At 36.5% G+C, this 21,507-nt stretch overlaps 1 protein-coding gene across 1 annotated transcript in view; it reads right to left on the bottom strand.

Annotated features, from left to right (window-relative positions):
* The window catches only part of EPB41L3 (erythrocyte membrane protein band 4.1 like 3), a 96,572-nt gene that overhangs the window by 13,784 nt on the left and 61,281 nt on the right, over positions 1-21,507 (bottom strand). Inside the window, exons 9-14 of the mRNA XM_023534187.1 lie at positions 21,052-21,204; positions 17,503-17,600; positions 16,635-16,810; positions 13,356-13,576; positions 4,408-4,461; positions 1,017-1,208 (exon numbers count right to left, since the gene is read on the bottom strand). Coding sequence (XP_023389955.1) covers positions 1,017-1,208; positions 4,408-4,461; positions 13,356-13,576; positions 16,635-16,810; positions 17,503-17,600; positions 21,052-21,204 — 894 coding nt within the window. The remainder of the gene's footprint in view (positions 1-1,016; positions 1,209-4,407; positions 4,462-13,355; positions 13,577-16,634; positions 16,811-17,502; positions 17,601-21,051; positions 21,205-21,507) is intronic.

The raw sequence follows: 21,507 nt of genomic DNA, 5'->3' as shown, positions 1-21,507 counted from the left end.
AGAAAATAACCAAAATAAGTGTAATTACTTTCTTCTCTTCACTACAAGGATCTAAGCATTTCATGTATACTACTGTTTAAAGAATTTTTTTCTCATAAAGGCCTAAGTTTTAATTTTCTTTTGTTTCTGCTTCCTGGACAAATATCTCACAATAAAGCAGTCTTGATAAGAAATTAATCAATACGATGCTAGAAACATGCAGTTTTAAAATACTGCTTCTTTCGAAAGACAGATAATGCAAGATGATGTCTAAGGTTCAAGAAGAGATTAACACCATTGCCATTTGTGGGTCCCAAACAATGGGAACCTCGAAGTATTCAATCCAGCTAAATCCTGTAAATTACTCTGACAGTAATTTACAAAGAACTTTCCTATATGAAAGCTTTTTATTTAAAAAGATACTCTGACCTCATTTTCCCCTATTGAAAATCAAATAAAATTGGTTATAAATCAGTTAAAATAATCGGTTATATGTATAAAAAATCAGTTATAAATAAAAATACTAATTATACCAATAAAAGTCTGATATAGTATTCCCAGAATAAAATATGTCCTGAAATGCTATCAACTTCAGATCACTATTTAGTAAAACATTAGCCGACCTCGTAGGCCTCATCTTGCAATTGATAAGAAACATTTAGTGTTTTTTAGGGCATTTCTTAATGTAGCAGAAGCACGTGCAGAAAAGTATCAGTTCATTAAGATAGTATATATCAATTTCTCCCAGCTGTGAAATCTAGGTTTATGGTTAGAATAAGCCAATGGACACTACAGGTCCCTGTGGCATGTTCACTCCAAGCACCATTTGATGTGACTGACTCACTCCTTAGCCACCTAATCATTTTACTTTGCAGTTTTTCTTTAGCGCACTGAGCATGTCAGCTCAGGTTACACATTGACAAGTAGTGAGATTCTCTACCCAGAAGCTTGCCAATTCCTTTCCCCAGTTGCAGCCCCTATAGAGAAGTGAGGCTAGTGAACAGAAGACAATTGCAACCCACAGCCTGAATACTGACCTCTTCAGGTACAAGCGGTTCAATCATGGGCGCATCCTCCTGCCTGGCTGCTAGTCGCACTGGGGAGGTAGAAAGCCTCTTTTCCCATTCGTTCATGATGGCAGTGTCTGTGGAGGTTTCTAAAAAGGTTCTTTTCAGCTCACTAATATTGGTTTGATGTTTCATCAGGTCGTCTTGAGTTTTATCTAGTTCCTATATTCAGAACATAAAGAATCCAACAGTCAGTGTTTTATACTTATTTTCCCTTTTGAGCTCTTTTTTTTTTTTTTTTAAAGTAATGTCAATTTCATTACTGATCACGGCTCATGACACTACAACAAACACTCTGGTGAAAATGTGATATTTCCAAGGAAGAAAGAGGAAAAAAAAATCTAGTTCACGCAAGCATAAAAATCAAGAGTTTTAAAGATAAACTGTAAAGTGTGTAATTCACATGTAAATTCACATGTAACAGACAGAATTAAAATAAATACACACACAGGAAAAGAAAGAGGAAGAAAATCAGAGTAAAGTGAGAAGTCATCCCCACTTATTCATAGGTGAGAGCACACAGTTCATGCATCATGATATGAGCCCCCAGGTATACCACAAAAAGAAATCAACACACACAAACATGCACTGGTATATACCAATACCAACCTCTAACATAAGATTACTATGTTTGACATACACATTTTCACCCTTTATTCGCTTAATCAGACTATTCTGAAAAAGTGGAGAAGAAAGGGAAAGGTAAGGGACGTGGTAGTCACGGGAACAAATGTCATCCTCTACACTGCACCAACAACATGGTAACCAGCTATGGAGCATGCTGGAAGATTTGAACACCATAGAGGAACAATGACTTATCACACACTAGGTTTTACTATTGTTTTATTTTTAGTTTTCTACCTGTGCCTTGAGCTCTGCATCTTCTTCCTGGTCCGACTGCCAGCAACAAGAAAGAGTGGGAAATAAAGTCTTACCATGCAAGTGACTCTTAAGACTGAAGAAGTATGGCCTATACAAACTTCCTAAAAGGGGGACTAGTTTGCTCTTGCATATAAATGCCGTTTCATTCTTAAACACAAACCACAACATTCTCACACACAAATTATGAAACAATAAGGATATAGGAGCAAAAGAGTCCCTGCTCAGTGAATCTTTCCCACTTTATCCTGGAGAATTCCAAGTGTGATGAGTGCAGACATGTGCTTGGGAGGTGATAGCAAGGGCTTGGCGAGCTGTCCTTAGTAAACACTAGAAATGTTTCAGGAAGTGTGAGGAGCCCCATTGAAATTAAAATTCATAAGAATGTTTATGATTTCCCAATAGCGAGACCTCCCTTGTAATGTATGAATCTTCACAATAATCCTATGAGGTTAGCTATTATTATCCCTGATTTGTAGACCAGAGAACTAAAGCTCAAAGAATTTAACACAGAGGTTCCCATACTTAAAAATTTCTTGGAATGTGGAACTTCTTGAACTCCATACACTTAAGCAATTTAGGAAGGGAGAAGGCAGATATGGAGCAAGTAAGGAAATTAAAAAAAAAAAAAAATCAACTACCATCAACATTAACCTCATTTTTAAAAAATGCAGACAGGATAATTTTTGAGGTTTAAAAAATTACAATGAATTCATCTAAAAGCCACTTTGTTATCTTTACTTTTCGAATTTTAAGGACCCGTCTAATCCTTGGACTGCTATCTGAGTACCAAAAACTAGGTAGCTAAGCCAAGCCACATGTGCATGCGGTCGTAAAGCTGCGTTTCTTCCCTAAGGCACTGTGACCCAGGACCTCTGTTTTATGGCCCTGTGCTGCAGAGGAGGCCCAGAGTAAAATTACAGGCGAGGAGAGGAGATGCCTGAGCAAGTGGCCATAAACAAATCAGTCTCTCTGGGTCTCAGTTTCCTTATCTGCCAAAGGGGACAAGACTGTCTACCCGGAATGCCCCACTCTGAACTACTGTTATTCTGGCTCCTGAAATAAAATAAAGGAAACTGTTTACCAAGTGTTAGTGAGCACACAGGTAACTAACTCTAACACCATGTTAGCAATAGGGTATTTTATAAGTGTAAGGTGAGTTCACAGCTCTTCATTTTCTATTTTTAAGCCTCACAACCTACTATGTTACATGTACTTGTTTGCATGCCTCAAATGTTATACAACAAAACTTTAAATTACTATATAAACTTAAAGTATTATTAGAGTATTTTTCATTTATAGCACTTAGAATTACAATGAAATTTAGTAAATGCGTTAACATGTAGCTACATGTAACTAATAATTCTTATAAAATCAAGATGTAATTTGTTATATTGTGGCATAGAAAATTAACTTTTAATAAATTTACATATGATTGCTTAAAGGAATCTGAAAAATAGTTTTACAATATTATTTTTAACTTAAAAAATTATGATTTTGACTGAACCCTGGCATTTCCAAAGGCAGAAACTTAAAACTCCATTTTGAAATGTTTTTCTGAAGATATTTTCAATATTTTTAGTTCTTTCTAAATACCCAACTAGAAAATATTGTTATTATTATGTAAAAAACAAGTGTAAGTAAAAATTATCACTAAGTTAAAAAACAAATATTGCCAGCATTTTAGGAAATAAATATATTGACTTTCATTACTATAGATAAATATTGTTTTAACAGAAATTTTAATTAGTTATTGGTAGAGAAGATCTGAAAAACAATATAAGCCACACATGTATGCACATATTTAATGTACCCTAGATTTAATAGAGGATACATAATAGCATAGTCTCTCTCCTATCACTCTTCCATATGATCACATTTTTTCAATAAAGTACTAACAGTTATTTGTTAATTTTTCTTCCTTAGAGAATTCAATTTTTTGAGTGACTTATACTATATCCAACCTACAAAAATAAGTTAAGAGAAGTCTTACTATTTTAACAAGTATTATTTGACCATTTGGGAGCTAAATAAATATCTGTATCTAATCAATAAGCTAATTAAATTAGTTATGATGCTCCTCTCCACTCATCGCAGCTTGCATACAAAAACTGCCTCTCATTTGGGATAGGTGAACACTTTTTTTAAAAAAGTATCAGTTTAGCCAAATACGATTCTAAAATTGACAGTCAACATCTCCTGGGAACTCATTAGGAATGCAAATTCTCCATTCCCACCCCAGACATTCTTCTGAAGAGAACAGGAAGATGGGGCCCTCCAGAAGATTCTGATGAAGGCCAGAGTTTGAGAACCCCTGTTCTAGGCAATAGAATATATTTAATTCGCACTGTTAAAATTAGAATTTATCTCCACTTTAAAAGCTAATAAGCAAAGTTCTTCAATATAGAGTCCCCCGCCACTCCTACACACACACAGCATTTTCATTAGGTAACTACTAGCCACCCTCGGTTATTATACCAACCTCAGTGGCGGTGGTCTCTCCATCAGCAGCAGTATCCGTGCGCTCGCTGTCAGTCTATTGATCACAGATGTGATCAGGTTCCAGGAGGAAGGCAGAAATAGAAAACAAACCCATTTGGTTAAATAGGTTATGGCATGGGCCAAATAGCTCATTCTTTTTTTCTGTGGTCTGAATCATACTACCTTCCCACAAGAATGCAGGTTCAAGCAAAAGCAAAAGAAAGGCCAGAGCTAAGTTTCATCAGCAGAGCCACTCAGAGGAAGACCAGAGGCGCACACAGCCTGCGGGAACCACAGGAACTGCATTAGCCGAGCTGACCCGTCTGGTTTCATGTCTCGGGAAAACCAATTTGTCTTTCTTTCCCCCCCTTTTAACTAAGACCCTGGAAGATCTTCTAAAAATGTTTAATGCAAAAAAAAAAAAAAATCAATGTTTATATATGTTTCTTATTCTAGTAATAGTTCACACATTTGAAAGGTAAATTAAAATGTAAATTTAAATAAAAAGCTACTATAACAGTCACTGGACTTTCAGCCCCTCATTTATAACATTTTGATCATTTACATTCATTTATGACCATCAGGCTGTCTGCATTACCTATTAATTATAAAAAGCACATGCCAGTGACTCACAGGCATATGTTTTATATATGAAAAATGTAACTCAATTTTCAAGTAGCATTGCTAACTATTTTTTAAGACTATATAATGTGTTCATTTTGCCCCACCCTCCAATATGAAGAGGTACATCAAAGTATATATTTAAGCATCTTGTTCCAAAAGAAACCCATTCAAATGAAGCAAATAATAACTATTTAAAAAAAGAGAGAAAGAGAGAGACATCTACTTAGAAACAAATAAAACAAAGCACAGCATTTGACAGAGCCTAGGTGTTCAGGGGAGAATTATAATAGTAATTTCAGGACTGGTTTTTAATGTATTTCAAAGGTTTATGATTTAAAACAAAAAATATTTTCTCTGGAGGAGAGTAGAGCCATAGCCACGGAAATTGGGACATCTAAATACTCATATGATATTAACTGACTTTCCTTCCACAAATATCAACTAAGCATTATTAAAATTCTCTTGAGCAAGACGTGTGATTAATATTTAGAAAACAAACATCAAAACCAGGGGCTCTAAGATTGTGAATCTGCCTCTTAAAATGATCTCTCACGCCCCAAAAACAAGAAATGTCAAGAAGGGAAGAGTAGGGCAGTGTTGTTTATGTTCACGTAACTCTGGCTAGGTTGATTTCCTGGCATTATCCCAAACTTTCATTTTATATATTCCTAAAAGCAAAGGGGTTGGAATTCATGCAATGGTGTGCCTGGGGTCGCTATTTTGGCAAATTGCTACCATGTCTATCTGGAAAATAATTTTCAGTAGGTTGGTAAAGAAAGGCCAGTCTGAATTAAGAAGAGACAGGATATTGTTCAAATGTCCAGAATAACTCAATATCTTAGGCTTTCAAGAACAAATAAGAATGACCGTGCTCAGTGTGCTAACTAGTCGTGTTAAAGATTTCAAAAGTTCTTGAAAGCATTTCTCCTCCTATACAGATTATTTCTCTATGGCTTTAAAATTTACATCGGTAATTTTCCAAGCATCTTAGTTTTAGATTACAGTTGTAGTGAAGAATGAGGAGTCTGATGTCAAAATGACATGAGCTCAAATCTTTGCTACAAATTTGTGACACACTGGGCTTGTTTTGTATTTTAATCCCAATTTCCTCCAGGTAAAGTGGGGAAAATAGCCCTAACCAATGAGGTAATGGATACTAAATGCTTTATACAATGTCTGACACACACAGAGCTAAAAATAACTCTGATAATTGTAATATACTGATAGTAATATGTTACATAATTATAACTACTCATTTTTCCTACCACACAAATAGCTTAGGCCCTATCTAAACTCCTTCAAATTCCTACTTAGCATCTAGTCAGTCAGACATTCAAAAACATAGTTCCTGGTCAATAAATAGTTAAGAAATAGGGTAGTAAAGGCTGAATAAAGAAGCTTGGACAGCAATTGTCATTTATATAATATGACTAAACAAAACTGAAAAATGTATAGCACATCATTAATTATCACGTAATACTATGTTAACACAATTTAAAATGTTAAAATCAAGTTATCAAGTTTTTCCTCCAAATGTGAATCCATCTTTTTTTTTTTTTTTTTGCATCATAAAAATTGCTCAGAAATTCACATATAATTACATTCTATGGTATGGTGAACTAAATTCATCTCACAGGTAATTTGATATTCTGCCCCTTCTTATTTGACCATTCTGAAAGTACAAAAGAAAAAATATCATTGGTCAACAGCTCTATAGTTGGAACTGATTAAGCCTTTCTACATTGGGGTTCACTCCTGAGAAAGGCTGAAACTCATTAAGCCACCACAATATGTGAAAAATGTAAGCGGTGATGATAAAATATTTAAAAAGAATTATGGTTATTAATGCTTTTGCAAAACCAAAGTCACAGAGCTGATCTGTATGTTATGAAGTCGTCCAGTTTAGCTGCCAAAGTGCTTGAGGCCAAGAGAATGAAACAGGCCATGTAAACAAATGACTATATTTTTTTAACTGAATGACCTACATATGAGTTCTCTAGCTCAGCTTGAACTAGAGTGCACAGTTCTTAACACTTGGCATTAAGAGATGACATTGAACAGATGGCCAAATATGGAGGCTTGTGTTAGGAGAGCTGCCATGGCTGACCGAGGCTACAGCGGACAGCTGAGAAGGCTGCCATGACCAGAGCTGGTTCACGGTCCGAGAGGTTTGCAATAACAAGGAGAGTCATGTACTGGGAAGCTCCAGTCCCGTGGTCACTGGCTTGCAATGAGTACTGCTGTGATTTGTTTTGCCAATGTAATGCAGACATGCCCAAGTTTAACATTAATTCTCATGCACTGATTACAAGATGTATACCCTGGATTAGGCACAAGATCTGTGTGGTTTGCTACACATACGTTCAGTTATTTAGAATTCAGAAAAGCAAAAAATGGCAATCTTTTTGCATTGTTATCTTGATGACTTAACTCCACTGCTAATGGAAAAATATAGGTCCAGGTTAGAAACAAGCTATTATTATAAATAGCCTTTGTAGATAAGATTGTGTTCTTAACTGTTGTATGTTCTAGCCCTACATTATTTAATAATGTTGCCACTGTGAGGAATAGTGCTATTAAAGCCTAAGATTTAAACTAGTTTTCTCTTAAAATATTTTCTATATACATAAAATATTTTAAGAGAAAACTAGTTTTCTATATATATATACACACTAAGTCATATATGACTCAAGATCCTGGAAAAGGGCTCTTCTGCAATATCAAATTGAAAAGCTTTAACTTTTATTTGAAACATCTGCAAAACCATTCCCATTTTTTTCCTTTGGCTGCAAAGAAATGGTTATAATACCACTAAATGTAGATACTTACACACTTGCAATACTATGTACTCACAGGTGCAGCTCACATGATTTCTAGTTAAGCATAGAACTGAAAAGACTTTCTTTCCTTTTAATAGTGTCACTTTGACTTTGTAAGTTTTTTTTTTGTTTTTTTGTTTTTTTTAAATGCTAGGAGTACTGGGCTTGTCTCCTGCCACAAAACCCTTCTTTTGTGGGAACAGAAGAGCTGGAGTAGCATGGGAGAGATGTGGTCAGCAGGGTAGGTGATAGCCAGGAGCCTCTGTTGGCAGCTTCTGTGCTTTTTCCCTGTGCTCTATTTAAAGTCTGTCAAAGGAAAACTGCTGGGCTGTTTACACAGCTATGGAGTGGTGGGACAGGAGAGCAACTAAGAGGAAAAACTGCTGGCTAAAACGTCAACTCACCCAGTGTCTCAGAGGTGGAGACATACAGGTGGCATGCCTTCACAGACGGAGGCTGAAGGCTTAAGTCCTTTCCCCACTAAACACCTGCCCAGCTGAGAGCCACAAAGGTGTATCCAACTTCCCTGGCCTTTCCAAACTGTTCAAATGTGTGTGGGTTTTTGGCTCATGATGGATTTGAGAGAATCCATCCAATGTATGCATTGGCATAGCTAGTATTGATGAAATTTCAGCCCATATTTACAATGTATAGAAACCTTAAGTGAGTCTTTTCCTGACTGTGTTTGAAAACTGGTATCATTTCTATGGCAGTTCTTTCTGATCCTCTTTCTGGCCCTACCAATGACTGATGTCATGCAAGTATTTTAAACTGCTTAAACCTAACACACCCGTGGGATCTGGCTCACCTCTGTGAGTAATGACGACAGTCTGGCAGTAACAGAAGGCAGGAGTAGGGACGTTTCAGGATCCCCAGGGAGAAGGGGCATCTACGATTTTGTAAAGCTACAAAATGACACCCCTCCCCCCCATGGCAGTGTTCTCTCCCACCTCACCTCAAGTAGCATTTATCTATCATGATATCAGGATACAGTAAGTCCTCACTTAACGTTGTTGGTGGGTTCTGTGACTTTAAATGAAACGACATGTAACGAAACCAATCTAACATAGGCTAAATGAGGTAAACAAGAGTTAAATTCCTACAGCATCTTATTAATGCTATAAGGAAAAGATGTTGAACAAAAACAATGTTATTTGAGGACCGGCTGTACGTTTTGTTTAACACTCCGTAAATCTTGTTGAAAGTTATGTATCTGTCTCATGTGCAATTTACTTTGTTAAATGGTAACTGAACAAAACCTTTAGCTTAACACCCTGGTTTTTCGCAAGGCTAACAGGTTATTTAGAATTGACTTCCGGCTGGGTCCTTCACCACCCATGTAATTTAGTGGGTAGCAGAATGATTCTAGGCTGGGCTCAGACTGCTACATCCACATGGCATTGTGCCTAACCCTGGGGCTGGGTTGTACTTCCCAACACACAAAACCTCTTCACAGATTGGCACAGACAATAAATGAGGCTCTGAAAGTAGGACCACTATCGCAGCAGCCGTCTAACACTGTTGCGGACCGAAGCCCCGACCACGACAGGGAAGTGTGTTCTATGCCGAGGTACACACCTCTTCCTCTGAACTGTCACTCGGGTCATTGTCTAGTGAGGCACTCAAGGAGGCCGCCTTGGGCTCCAGGTAGCAGAGGCACATAGCCAGAGGGAAGGAGAGAGTGAGGGCATATGGCACTGAGAAGGAGGCGGAGAGCAGAAAGAAAAAGATGAAGAGGAAACAGGGCACGAGGGAGGGGGAGCGAATGGGGAGATAATGCTGCAAGCTCTGGGGGAGGAGGTTGGTTTCAGACAGGTTGGGAAAAGACAGGTACCCATCATCATCTAGAAGAGAAGGGAATGACTCAGGGAGCTGCAAGGAGAAGGAGAACAGGGTGGTCCCTTTGCCAGTTTGCTGTTTGTAGCTAAAAGCTACATCTTGGTCCCCTAGATATGGCTTCCCTTTGCCCTCAGAGTCCACGGAGGGCTCTCCGTGGACAGGCACGGTGTCTTTAGATGGCTCGAGGCCTGGAGGTTGGTGGTCATTCTCCTTACACCTCCTACGGAGCTCTGTGGGAGATGCAGGGGTACAATGGTCTGATGGGGGGGAAAGGGGACATGAGTCAGTGCCAAGCCCAGGTGACTGATATGAAAGAGACAGGGAGAGACAGAAAGCAGCAAACAGAGATGCAAAAGGACAAAAAGAAAACTGCAATTAGTTAATTTTCTTATGTGTATCAATATAAAATTGTAAAACAAGAATTTTAGACTAGGGTTGTTAATGAATTTTAAAGTACTCAAGCTGCATGCCAACACTGCCACAACTGGCTACCATTTTCCCACCAAAAAGACCATCAAATCTCGGGTGAGCTTTTTAAAAAATTCAAAACAGAAGATATTTACGGGCAGTTTCAAATTCTACATGTTTCACATGATCCAAAATTTTTGTTTAGATCAACAGCTCTAGAAAGTTTTAGGGTTTTGAGAACAAACATAATGCTGGTAACTTACAATTAAGACTTTCAATAACTTTTCCTGATCTTCAGCTAACAGATCTGTTACTATCATTCAGTTGGATTAAAAATTAAATCGAATCCAAATTTTGATTATTTAATCTCTAGCATTACCTTTCCTTGGTTAGTTAATTACATTCGAAACAGGTAGGTTTTCGAATTAAGAAGTTTCTGGCCCCACTCCTATCTGATAAGCAGTTTCAATTGAGGAACTTAACAATTAGCATTTTAGAAAGTCTCACTCTCCACAAAAAAATCGAGGTTCCTTTGAAATTCTTATATTGGCTTATTTTTCCATGATCTAAAAGAAGCCTAAACTCCAATCAGTGGTTTCAACAAGATAACTAGCAAAAAGAATGTGTTTTCTTATAATATGGTTTATAAATATTTACTTTGTATTACTTGTGGTCCATAAATAATAGAAAGATACAATTTTCCAGCCTTCTGAGTTTTTGTTTTTGTTTTTGTTTTTGTTTTTAAAGCAGGTAAATGGTATGTTTAACCCTCCTGGGGTTTGGGTTCTTAAGAGAATGATAAAGGCAGCTATTCCCACAAATGTGCTCCCCAATGAGCTCAGGCTTCTGTAGGGAAAGTGAGGCTCTTTAAATTCTCTCTGGCCCTGACAGTCTCAATGACCACGGCCGGTTTCCTCTGCAGGTGACAGAGGGCTGGTGAGCAAAGAGGGGAAGAAGAAAAGCAAGCAAGCCCCAAACAAGATGTGTGCATAGCAATGAAGCTGCTACTGCCCAGGGAACTCAAGATGATGAGGTCTCATGCAACCTAAACATAATTAGACTTTTGCTAGTTTCTGTGACACTGTGTATGGTGTGTGTATGTGTGCGTGTATGTGTGTGTACACATATTTGTGTTTTGCCTAGTGATCTCATAGCATGGAAATTTGTGGAGGTTATCCCATCCTGACTTGGTAACTATAGACAAAGTGTCAGAAAATGCACAAATAAAATTGTATCATGGATACATCTGAATTTAGAAGTATCCTTAGTATTAGATAAGTATGTCTTTTCCTAATACTCACATGTGACGTTAAACACTGTGTTTTAAACCAGGCTCTGCACAAATCTCATTCAACTGCGAATAATACAGAAGTTACAAGCTGACTTCTGCATGCAGACAATTGTTCCCGTAGTGGCAGAAGGCCGCCCTGTCACTGAGGTGATCATTGCTGGGAAATACGCCTTCTCTCTAAGGAGTAGGGGACCAGTTATCTAATTCTAATGACAATTTTCAGTAACACATTTTTATTTTGTTTAAAAAATGAGTGCCCTCTACATTTCTTTTTGAAGATGGAGAATAAAATTAAGGTTTAATCGTCCATGCTGCACATTAATAAGGTTTTTAAAAGACATCTTTGCACTGTGGAAAATGAAGAAAGCCATCGACCTACTTTAGCACTTGGTCTCAGCCACAACCCTTTTGAAGCACTTTTGGGTTAAAGTGCTGGCTTCTCAGCGACTCAGATTGTAAGAGTCCCAATCTTCTTTGTCTTTTTATTTTTCCATGGCATAAATGGCACTGAGTAACAATCGTTTCATGCTACATGCTACATAAACAACTTGCTGATCTTTTAAAATCAAATAAAGTGAGACTGCCTTGGAACAAACTAAAAGTCATTTACTTTTATGTGCCACTTAATGATATTTATTCATCCATGAGAATCGTATGTTGGCATGTGTGATTTCAAGAAATCATGGAACACATTTGCTGTTCAGCTATATTATTTTCTTTTCATGTCCTATTTAAAACCTTCCTTGACTTAACTGAAACCGTGTAAAAACAAAATTCAGAACAAAGCACATTTTAAGAGCACCAGTGATACAAATATTCTTGCTGTCATTTCCTATCCTGTTTGGCAAATAATTTTATCTTAAAAAAATGATGGACTGGGTCATTTGGAATATCCCAATGTAACTACAACAACAATAAGTTTCTTCATCTACACATTTAGCTTTCATTGTTAAATTCTTGTCAAAAGAACAGTTTTCAATAGTCTCCCAGGTGGTGGGTACCTGTCACATAAGTCTATATTTAAAGAGCCCATGTGCAAAAGAACATTTTGAATCAAATTTATGCAAGTTTTAGCATAGCCTGTAAAGTATATAGCATTTTTATTCTGCTATTTTCTTTCACTCTGCACTGTGTGCATCGTAGGACCCACTGTTTTTCCATTATTATTATGTATAAACCTCTCAGTGTGTTTTCTGACTTTTAGGGAGCTGCTCTGCTACATACAAAACCCCTCACTAGAAGTAGGTTGTGTATTTTTAAACTTTTACTTTTCTAAAAAGTGGCTTTATAGTTCTGGATCACCAGAAATCATGTGAAATTTAAAAATAAATGGAATTTTGTGTGAAATGAAGTTGCAAATTTAATGGGGAAAAAAACACCTTAGAGAAATAGCTGCCAAATTCACTTTCCGTCTTACCTGGCAACCTTCTGCCTTAATATCATTTTCTAAAACATGTCCACTTGCTACTTTGATGATTAGATTATAATCATAAGACTAAGAGAGGAAACAGTGTATAAATACACAGACTATAATCACTCAGTTACTTACAATCAGAAGAATGCAATGTAATCCTACTGTATATCTAGAAAAATATACAGTACTCGAGTAGGAGAATGGGGCCAGAAATCAAGAAAATAGCTTTAGTGACAGTTCTGAAGTGTGAGCCCAAACAGAAAAGTGTAATATGTCATTAAACGTACTTTTAAGAAATACAGACAGGACAGCTTTTGAAAGTCTTACATAGCATGTCAGTTGTTAAAATAAAAATGCTCAAGAAGTTAAAAAGGAATCTTTCAGAGGAAAAATGTTGACAAAGGAAATAATTTAAAATTTGACAATATGAATGTGACTAATGCTGAAATATGAATTAGCTTAAGTCTAAACACATTGCTGGCTTATATCCTTAGTATTAGTTAGTAGTTCTCAAAAGTCTGAGCAAGCTCTAGGAGGCAGCCTGGGAGATATACCTTTCCCTCGTGCCGTATTGCTGCAACAGGCGTTGCTTCCTCTGCCTTTTTCCGTCTGTCCTCTTCCTCATCACGCTCTTCCTCAGCCTTTTTCTCTGGCGTCACAGTAGTGATCAAGTTGGTCTGGGAGATGCCCTTTGTTGTGGCGTACTGGCCAGTACCAACCTCTGCAGCAGACACAGAATCCTTCATGTATATTTCATGGTTTTCATTCACTGACGCTAAAAGCAAATACAATTGAAGAAATAAAGTCTGAAATAGTTAAGCCAGAAGACTGATAAACACACCACCAACTGTCCCGTTACAAAAAAAAGTACCCCCACGAAATACCATTTGTCTTCAAAAGACAAGTCAGTGCTGCAGGTACCTTCATCTAAAGGCTATCATAAACCCACTTTCTATCTCAACTACATTAGCTTTTTAAAAGGATTTAAATGCTCATCTCATGAAGCCACTAGAATAATTTTCATCCGTTCTCAGGATCTATGGTGAGGATGTGTGTCAGGGAGGCTGAGCTGCCACTGAGCCTGTTACCCCACAAAGTAACTGGCTGGGCATCGGCACTAGACACTTAGTGGCAAGTTCTACAACTACAAGTATTTTCAGTAGACAACTGATATACTACATTTGACTTCGAATGTATTTTTAGAAGTGCCATTCTCCAAGGAGCACTGAAATGTTTTTTCAATTATTATTATTAATAATGGTTGAAAAGTCTACAATGTGAAAACCACATGGGTAACAGTGAAAATTAACCATCTTAGCAGAGATTATATAAAATTCAGATGGCAACTCCATTCAACTAAAGTGCAGAAATGTTTTAATTTCTACTGCACTTTAAAAAGATATGCATACATATCTACCATGATATGCATGTATTCATTCATCGCTAATATTTTGGGAAAACAAGACAAACATTGCTAATGAAATTCATGCAAAGGCAAAGCATGCAAACGTAAGAGATACAAGATAGAGCCTTTCATCACAGCTAAAATGTCTTAGTGAAAGAGATACCTGATTCAGTGAACTTTTTAAAATTCAGTACTCATTATTTTGGGTTTTAGGTATCATAATATTTATTGAAACTGAAAACTGCTGCTTTTCCAATTCACAGTAGCTAATCATGGGCAAAATATAATCTGTGTTCATGTTTTAGGAATTTTAAAACATAAATGTAAGAAAAGATCCTAAAATCTTTTTAATAGTAAACCATTTCACTAAAATACCTTCACTAAGATATTTTATATGTGGTTATTCTGATGAAAAAGCTCACATGAAACACGGTTTCCTAATGGGCCAGTTAGGCTGTTCTAGATAAGAAGCAACCTTGCAGAAAGCAGTTTATATTCCAACATGCAGCCAGAGCCCCCAGGTCAGCAGCACAGAAAACATACTAGAATTATCAGGACCCCAAAGAGTGAGAGACAACACATACTAACATCACTTTTGGGCAGGGAGGAAGAGACAGCATGATATTAGTACATTTATTTCACGATTGTCTTCTGTCTTCTCAGCAATCATTATTACACAAAAGGCCATAAGGAAAACAACATTCACGATAAATGTGTTCCCTTGGGTACACATCACTGAATAAAGTAGATAGTATTCAGGGAAAAAGGAGTGATTCTACAAAAGATCCTCCAACACTGACTTAGTGACTACACAGTTTACAGATTCTCTGAAGGAGAAAGAAGAGTGAGACAACGCCAGAAGAAAAGCTTCAGTGTGAACACAGATATGTCAATATCTTAATTCACCTCAAAACAGTCCTAAAAACATTTTATGACAAAAGTTTGGCTCTAAGGTAGATATTCTGAAAACAGGAAACTCTTAGAAGACAGAGAATGGTAACAGCTTCCTGGGTCGGCTGACAAAAGCCTATAAGGATAATTATCAATATAATTATTGAGATAATCATGATTACACCTATAACGAGAGTGCTTTGACATATGTCTTATTCAGTCATTGCAACAACCCTATCGGGGTGACCTTACTCCCATTTTATGGATGATGACTAAAACCCAGACAGTGGGAGTTAATATAATTCACCAACTACTTCATAGCTAAAGGGCCTGGACTTCAGCTTGGATTTATCTACACCAAGTATGTGTTCTTTCTACTTCACTAGTAACATACATAATAGAGCACTAAAAATACAATGTTCGCTTCTTCTATAAACTGTGTATAACGTCTTCCATTAGAAAAACACGATTATTTTAAGCAAAAGATTCAGGGAGTATATTGAGCCACCAACCACTCTGGAGTATGGTGAGAGAAAGGGAGAACTGAGACCATGGCAAGTGGTGGCAAAAAAGGTAAGGAGGATGGTAATCTCAGATACTTGTAACTGTTACTTATTTTTGTTTATGTTTTTGCTTATTATTAAAATCACACGTACATACTAGAAACTTCTAACTCTTTATGTGCACCAGACAGGTCTTCCATCAAACAACTAATCTCTAGGTGCTCTGAATTAGAAGACAGAGGTCTGGCCATGGCCTGCTTCCTTACTTAAGTATTACTATAGCTGTCGTGACTTGTAGCAGAAGGCACATGTGCATGTAACTATAGATACAATACAAAACTGTCACACAAAACAAAACCTGCTGAAAACTCATGATTACGCCATTTCTTAAACATGTTATTTAAGTGATTCTCTTCCTGTTTTACTTACACATTTGACTTAACAGCAGAGAACATTTACATAGCAATGCTCTCCCAGTCCATCTGGTGTATAATTAATACTAACCATGAAGATTTAACTTAGAGTCCTTTGCTCTGTTATTTAAATGCCATCCTTTCCATCAGCTATTATTCATTGACTGATAAGAGTCACATTTTATTCATAAAGTTTTTTTAGAAACAGATAAATTTTACTTACAGTTTTTTTTTTTTTCTGAAACAAGTCATCTAAGACAAATCTGACAATCACTTAAGATCTGCTGGCAAGGGAACCAAATTACTTACAGAGCATTTAACTACTATACATAGAACGGGAGCATCTTTCTCCAAATTCAAGATACCAGCTTATAAAGGCTATGCTCTTCATTCCCTAAGTACCCATTCTTTTATGTAATTTCATATAAATCTACAATAAAAGACATTAGACTCACAAAGGTACTTTTGAGGGTGTGGGGTTAAAATCTGCCATTTAGTCATAGGCCGACAAGGTTTTTCATTGCATACTATCCAAGAAGATCTGTTTATAAAACGCTCATGATAGTTTCATCCTATTGGGGAGCCACCAGAGATTATTAAAGGCCAGTAAGTGAAGCCTACCTCCATCTAAGCTGCGAGACATGGTATAACGTTTGCTGGACGAACGTTCAAAGTATGGGGCTGGGCGATCTATCAACGCACTGGCTCTTCTTGTTTGGGCTTGCGTTCTGCCACTATAACGAAACTTGGAACCCAAGGTGAGGAATTTCTTTGGAGGTGCTTCTGGTAACAACAGTCTAAAGGTATTAAAGGAAAAACACTTAATAGAAAGACTATTAAGTCAAATATTAAGAAATCTAACTTTTTACTCTGTTCTAAAAGGTAAAGTGCTTTGTGAACAAATGGATTAACACCCAATATGCAATTAAATAAATCTGATTTTATAAGGAAAAAAATCAATTCACACAGTATATATCAACTATCAATGTTACAGAGAGGCTATGAGCAAAATGGGTCGGGTTAGGCTAGCGAGAATTACTACCCCATGAAACTGGAGAGTCTCTGGTACTATAAACCCAAGAGCAATTAAATAGGTGATGGCAGTGAAGGAGAACAGTGATAAATCGTTATTGTGTGGACACAAATCTGAGGGTCTTAGTACTGTCTGCACATAAAGGGGTCCAAGGGTATTGAGATATTACTGAAATAGTAAGGAGTGGATTGGACTTACTACAATAACAATAAAAAGACACTAAAGATAAAAAGAAAGGGGAGATGGGGGCAGATAAGTATAAGACAAGTTAAGGAAAATTCTTCAAATTTAGTCAGAAGGTCCTTTAGGATTTTTTATCAAGAAATCTATTGACAACAAACTTGAAGGACCAGAAAAAATATTCTTCTACATTCTTCCCAATAACCATTTTCAGTATGTGATTCCGATCATTCTCATTCTTCCTTAGGGAAAAAAAAAAAAAAGATCTCTACTTACCTGAAAAATGTATGGTGTTCAACGCATACTTTCCATAAACGCTTGGCAGCTCGATGGTTTGGCAGCTTAAAGCCAATGGTACTTTCAAATTGTTCAAACTAAATTCAAAAAAACATATTGAAGAGCAGAGTCAAGTTTGGAATCAGAAATAACAGGAAAGTAAATAATTTACAAAATTATAATACCACCTAGAAATTTTTCTTTACTCACTAAATCGTTATATGCAGAATTCACGCTATCTACATTCATTTGTTAAAAAGGGGAGAAAAAAACTCCTTATATCCATCTCCTTAAAATACTGCAGGAATGGGCAGCCACATTATGCATATAGTAAATATTTTATGTACTGGTATGGATCTTATGAAAACTAAATGCAAAAAAGGATATCTGGATTCCTTCCAGAGACCAATTTGTCCTGATCTCGTTTTTAAGCCTAATAATCATGGATTCTCCATGACATTATGATTTCAACTGGAAGGTACAGAAATGAACGAAACATTTATAGCTTACAGTATTCTTAGGATGACATTTTCTCCTAACATCGGGTCTGGAAATATGCATATATCCTTGGTATTTAATGACTTGATATCATATATTGCTGATGTTATTTCTGCATTCTAGTATGGATTATCATGTTAAATGCTAACAATTCTTGGTTTATATACAAGATCAGAGATTAGAACATATTTTCATATTTTTCAGCATGTACAGTTCAGATGATACTCCTTCAGCCATTTGATTTTTCAAGGTGAAATATCTGATTTCCTAATATATTTCAATATTATTATTGCAGATATTCATTATTTTAATTTTCTGAAGACAGTATGAATCAGGCCACCAGAGGGCAATCATCTTAAATAGTAAAGGCTTCACAAAAGAGCACTAAACTACCTGACTACTGATATAATTGATAGCAAAAGTAATTTATGTGGCAAAGAACCAAGGAGAGAGGTCCTCTGCAAGGCACATGAGGTATACTTATGCTCGACCTCTATTTCTTGATTGTTGAGAGGGACCGAGCAGGGAGAGCTTGGGAAATATATCACAGGTTTCTTTAACTGCAACTGTCATTCCCAAATTCTTACTCGCTGTGGATGTGCGTGTACAGTGGTAGTCATAAAAATCACTACTGTCGAACAGACCCAGTCAATGGACAAGCCAGAGTACTATAGATCTTAATTAAACCACCCTCCATGTGTTCATTCTGTATCTAGTAAGTACCACGTACTACGCTAAGGCCAGGAGTTTTAAAAGAATCAACTTGCTCCTGTTGCAAGAAGCCAGGAAGATTCTCTCAAGGATGACAGAGGCCTCCTTTTAAGCATTTTTAAATGTTTATCTATCTCTCTATACTTTGTATTCATTTCTTTCAACCTCTTCAGAGCCTTCTGCCACCAAAAACTTCCCACTCATTCTTCTCAGCTTATGACTGTAAAAAAGGGGAAGGAAACTTTCTTTGAGCCTGCTTCTGCCTGACCCCTCACCTTCTCGCTGCTAGAGAAGCCTCGTCTACTCAGCTAATTTACTCCTTACCTCACTGCATCCTGCCAGGTTCTCCTAACACGGTCCTGAACTCTTAAATGCCACAGCAGAATCTGATTATCAACTCCAATGCATTTTTCTTAGTTTTTACCCTGTGTCTTTTCTGTAACATTTGGCATTGCTGGTTAACCAGGTCCCCTAGATCTCACGTCCTTGTCAACGTGACTGTTTTTGACTCTCCTTTTCTTAATCTGGCTATTCTTAATCTCTCTATGATCCTCTTCTGCCTACTCCTCTCTCAAAAAGTGGTACTGCCCAGCGTTTTTGTTTTAAGGTCTCTCTCTCTCTCTTTTTTTTTTAACTTCTCTTGTTCCTTGGGTAACTGATTCCATGCCTAAGGCCTTCAATAAAATGTATAAGTTGATGACTCTGTTCAAGTCTTGTATTTCTTACTACGCAAGAATCGCCCCTTGAAAAAATTCTCCAAAGGAATTTCAATCTTTTGTTTTTAATTCTCCCCCCTTTCCTCACTTGTCTAATAATATCATCTCCATCAGCTTCTCTGATGCAAGCTGAAAACTTCTGATTATCCTGGACTCTCTCCCCTTTTTATTCTTCTTCCATCCTGTCTCTAAGACCTACTGTTCTGCCTCTAAAGTCTCTTTCAAACTTGCTCCTTCCATTCTGTTCCCAGAACTTCTGCCCTAGTTTAAGTCTCATCAAATCATATTACTAAGTAGCTGAATGCCATTAAGAAATCCATCATTCCAAGATATTCATGAAGTTGTGTCATGTCCTAATTCAAAACCTTCCATGGCTCATTACTGTCTCCTGATGTATTTCTCCAACTTTCCCTTTGGGCATCTCACAACTATGCTCATTCCATGTCTATAGAATATTATCTCATCTGTATTATAACATTGTAATTTTAAGTGTGTAAGTCTGTTTCTCTGCTAAACAGAAAGTCCCTTAACAAGGTCATATTTATCTTTCTATTTCCAATGCCCAATGTGGTGCCTGGCAATAAATATATGCTCAATAAATGTTTAATGACTCCAAATGAATATACATTAGTTATAAGTTTAACATATAATCTTTAGGAAATATTTTTAAAATTACTGCAATTTCAGGTATATACATAAAAGCTTATAGATTATTTCAGTTTTAAGAGACAAATATGACTTTACATTTATATTAAATGTGACCGCTTGCTTTACAGTCTCATATTTTAATTGTATTTTCCACCAGTAGGTAGATTGATTTTGAAGACAGGACATAATTCTATATCATGCCAGAAAATGTTGAGACATAAATGAGCTGCAATCTTAGAGCTTTGCCTCCATTACAGTAACTACACTGATTAGAAATGAAGATATTTATTAATCATCTATTAAGCAGATAATAGCAGATTTTTACTACCTAGTATCTAAAATCCATTAAGGAGGATACAAATTTAAGTTGATCATGGATGCTCTTGTCCGAGAAATAAGGATTAGTTAACAATTTTGACTTTTTTTTTCGTCTCTCTTTTTTGAAAAAAAAAAAAAGGTAGAACTATAATAGGCTGTGGAAATTATTTACATAATTTACATTCAGCATCCCTTATTCTAATCTTTCTGGTATCTCTTACTCTAATACACATTATCTCAAAGCTATTCATTTTAGGGTGCTATTAGATTTAAAGGACAGATAGAGCAGAGAGACATAACAGGACAGATAGGAAGAAATCTATTCTTTATTCACAAACAGGTTTTAAGACTAAGAGATTCTTTCATACCACAGCTTAAAATATATTAAACGTTATTCATGAATCTGTATTTTACATTAAAATATATAAAAATAACCCTTTCGATTAATGTATGCAGTGGGAAAAATGGCAATAAAATAATAAAAATGAACATTTTGTTAATTATTATTAGACAAAACTTTAATAAACTCTCTTAGGCATTAAGACCTAACTCACTGTATGTCCTGCAATGTTGAGAACTTGTCAGCAGGAAGTTTAAATTTTTGTTTGCCATTAGGCACCTTTCTTCCTAACGTACGTGCAAAGTTGGGTCTACTTACCTCTCCTGGGCGGATCTTAATGTAAAAGTTGTTCCGTTTATAAGAAATTTTTAGAACCTTAGGCCAGGCAAATCTGTTTATCCTCAGTCGGTCACGATATATCAACAGACCACTTGCACAAACTCCTAACATAATTTCTACTCCTTCAGAATCCTGGAAAATAGCAGCAAGAAGCAGTGTATCAATATTTCACTTATTTCCACTTACAGCTGGGGATAACACTTAAGCCTCCATGACAGAACCTATAATTGACTACCTGCAGCTCTAATTTAAATGTGAAAAACACTGCAGCCATTTTTTAAACATTACCACTAAATAATGGCCTTTTAATGAAGATATTTATCACTATGGAGATTTGCTAGCGTAAAATTTGCTTACCCGGGTATTTTAAGACTTACCACATAAATACTGCACACAGAGAAGGCCAACCAGATGAAAGTATGTTAATAACAGTAA

The sequence above is a fragment of the Pteropus vampyrus genome, unplaced genomic scaffold (assembly GCF_000151845.1).
Source record: "Pteropus vampyrus isolate Shadow unplaced genomic scaffold, Pvam_2.0 Scaffold122, whole genome shotgun sequence".
NCBI classification, from domain to species: Eukaryota; Metazoa; Chordata; class Mammalia; order Chiroptera; family Pteropodidae; genus Pteropus; species Pteropus vampyrus.
This window is presented reverse-complemented; position numbering and strand designations above follow the sequence as displayed.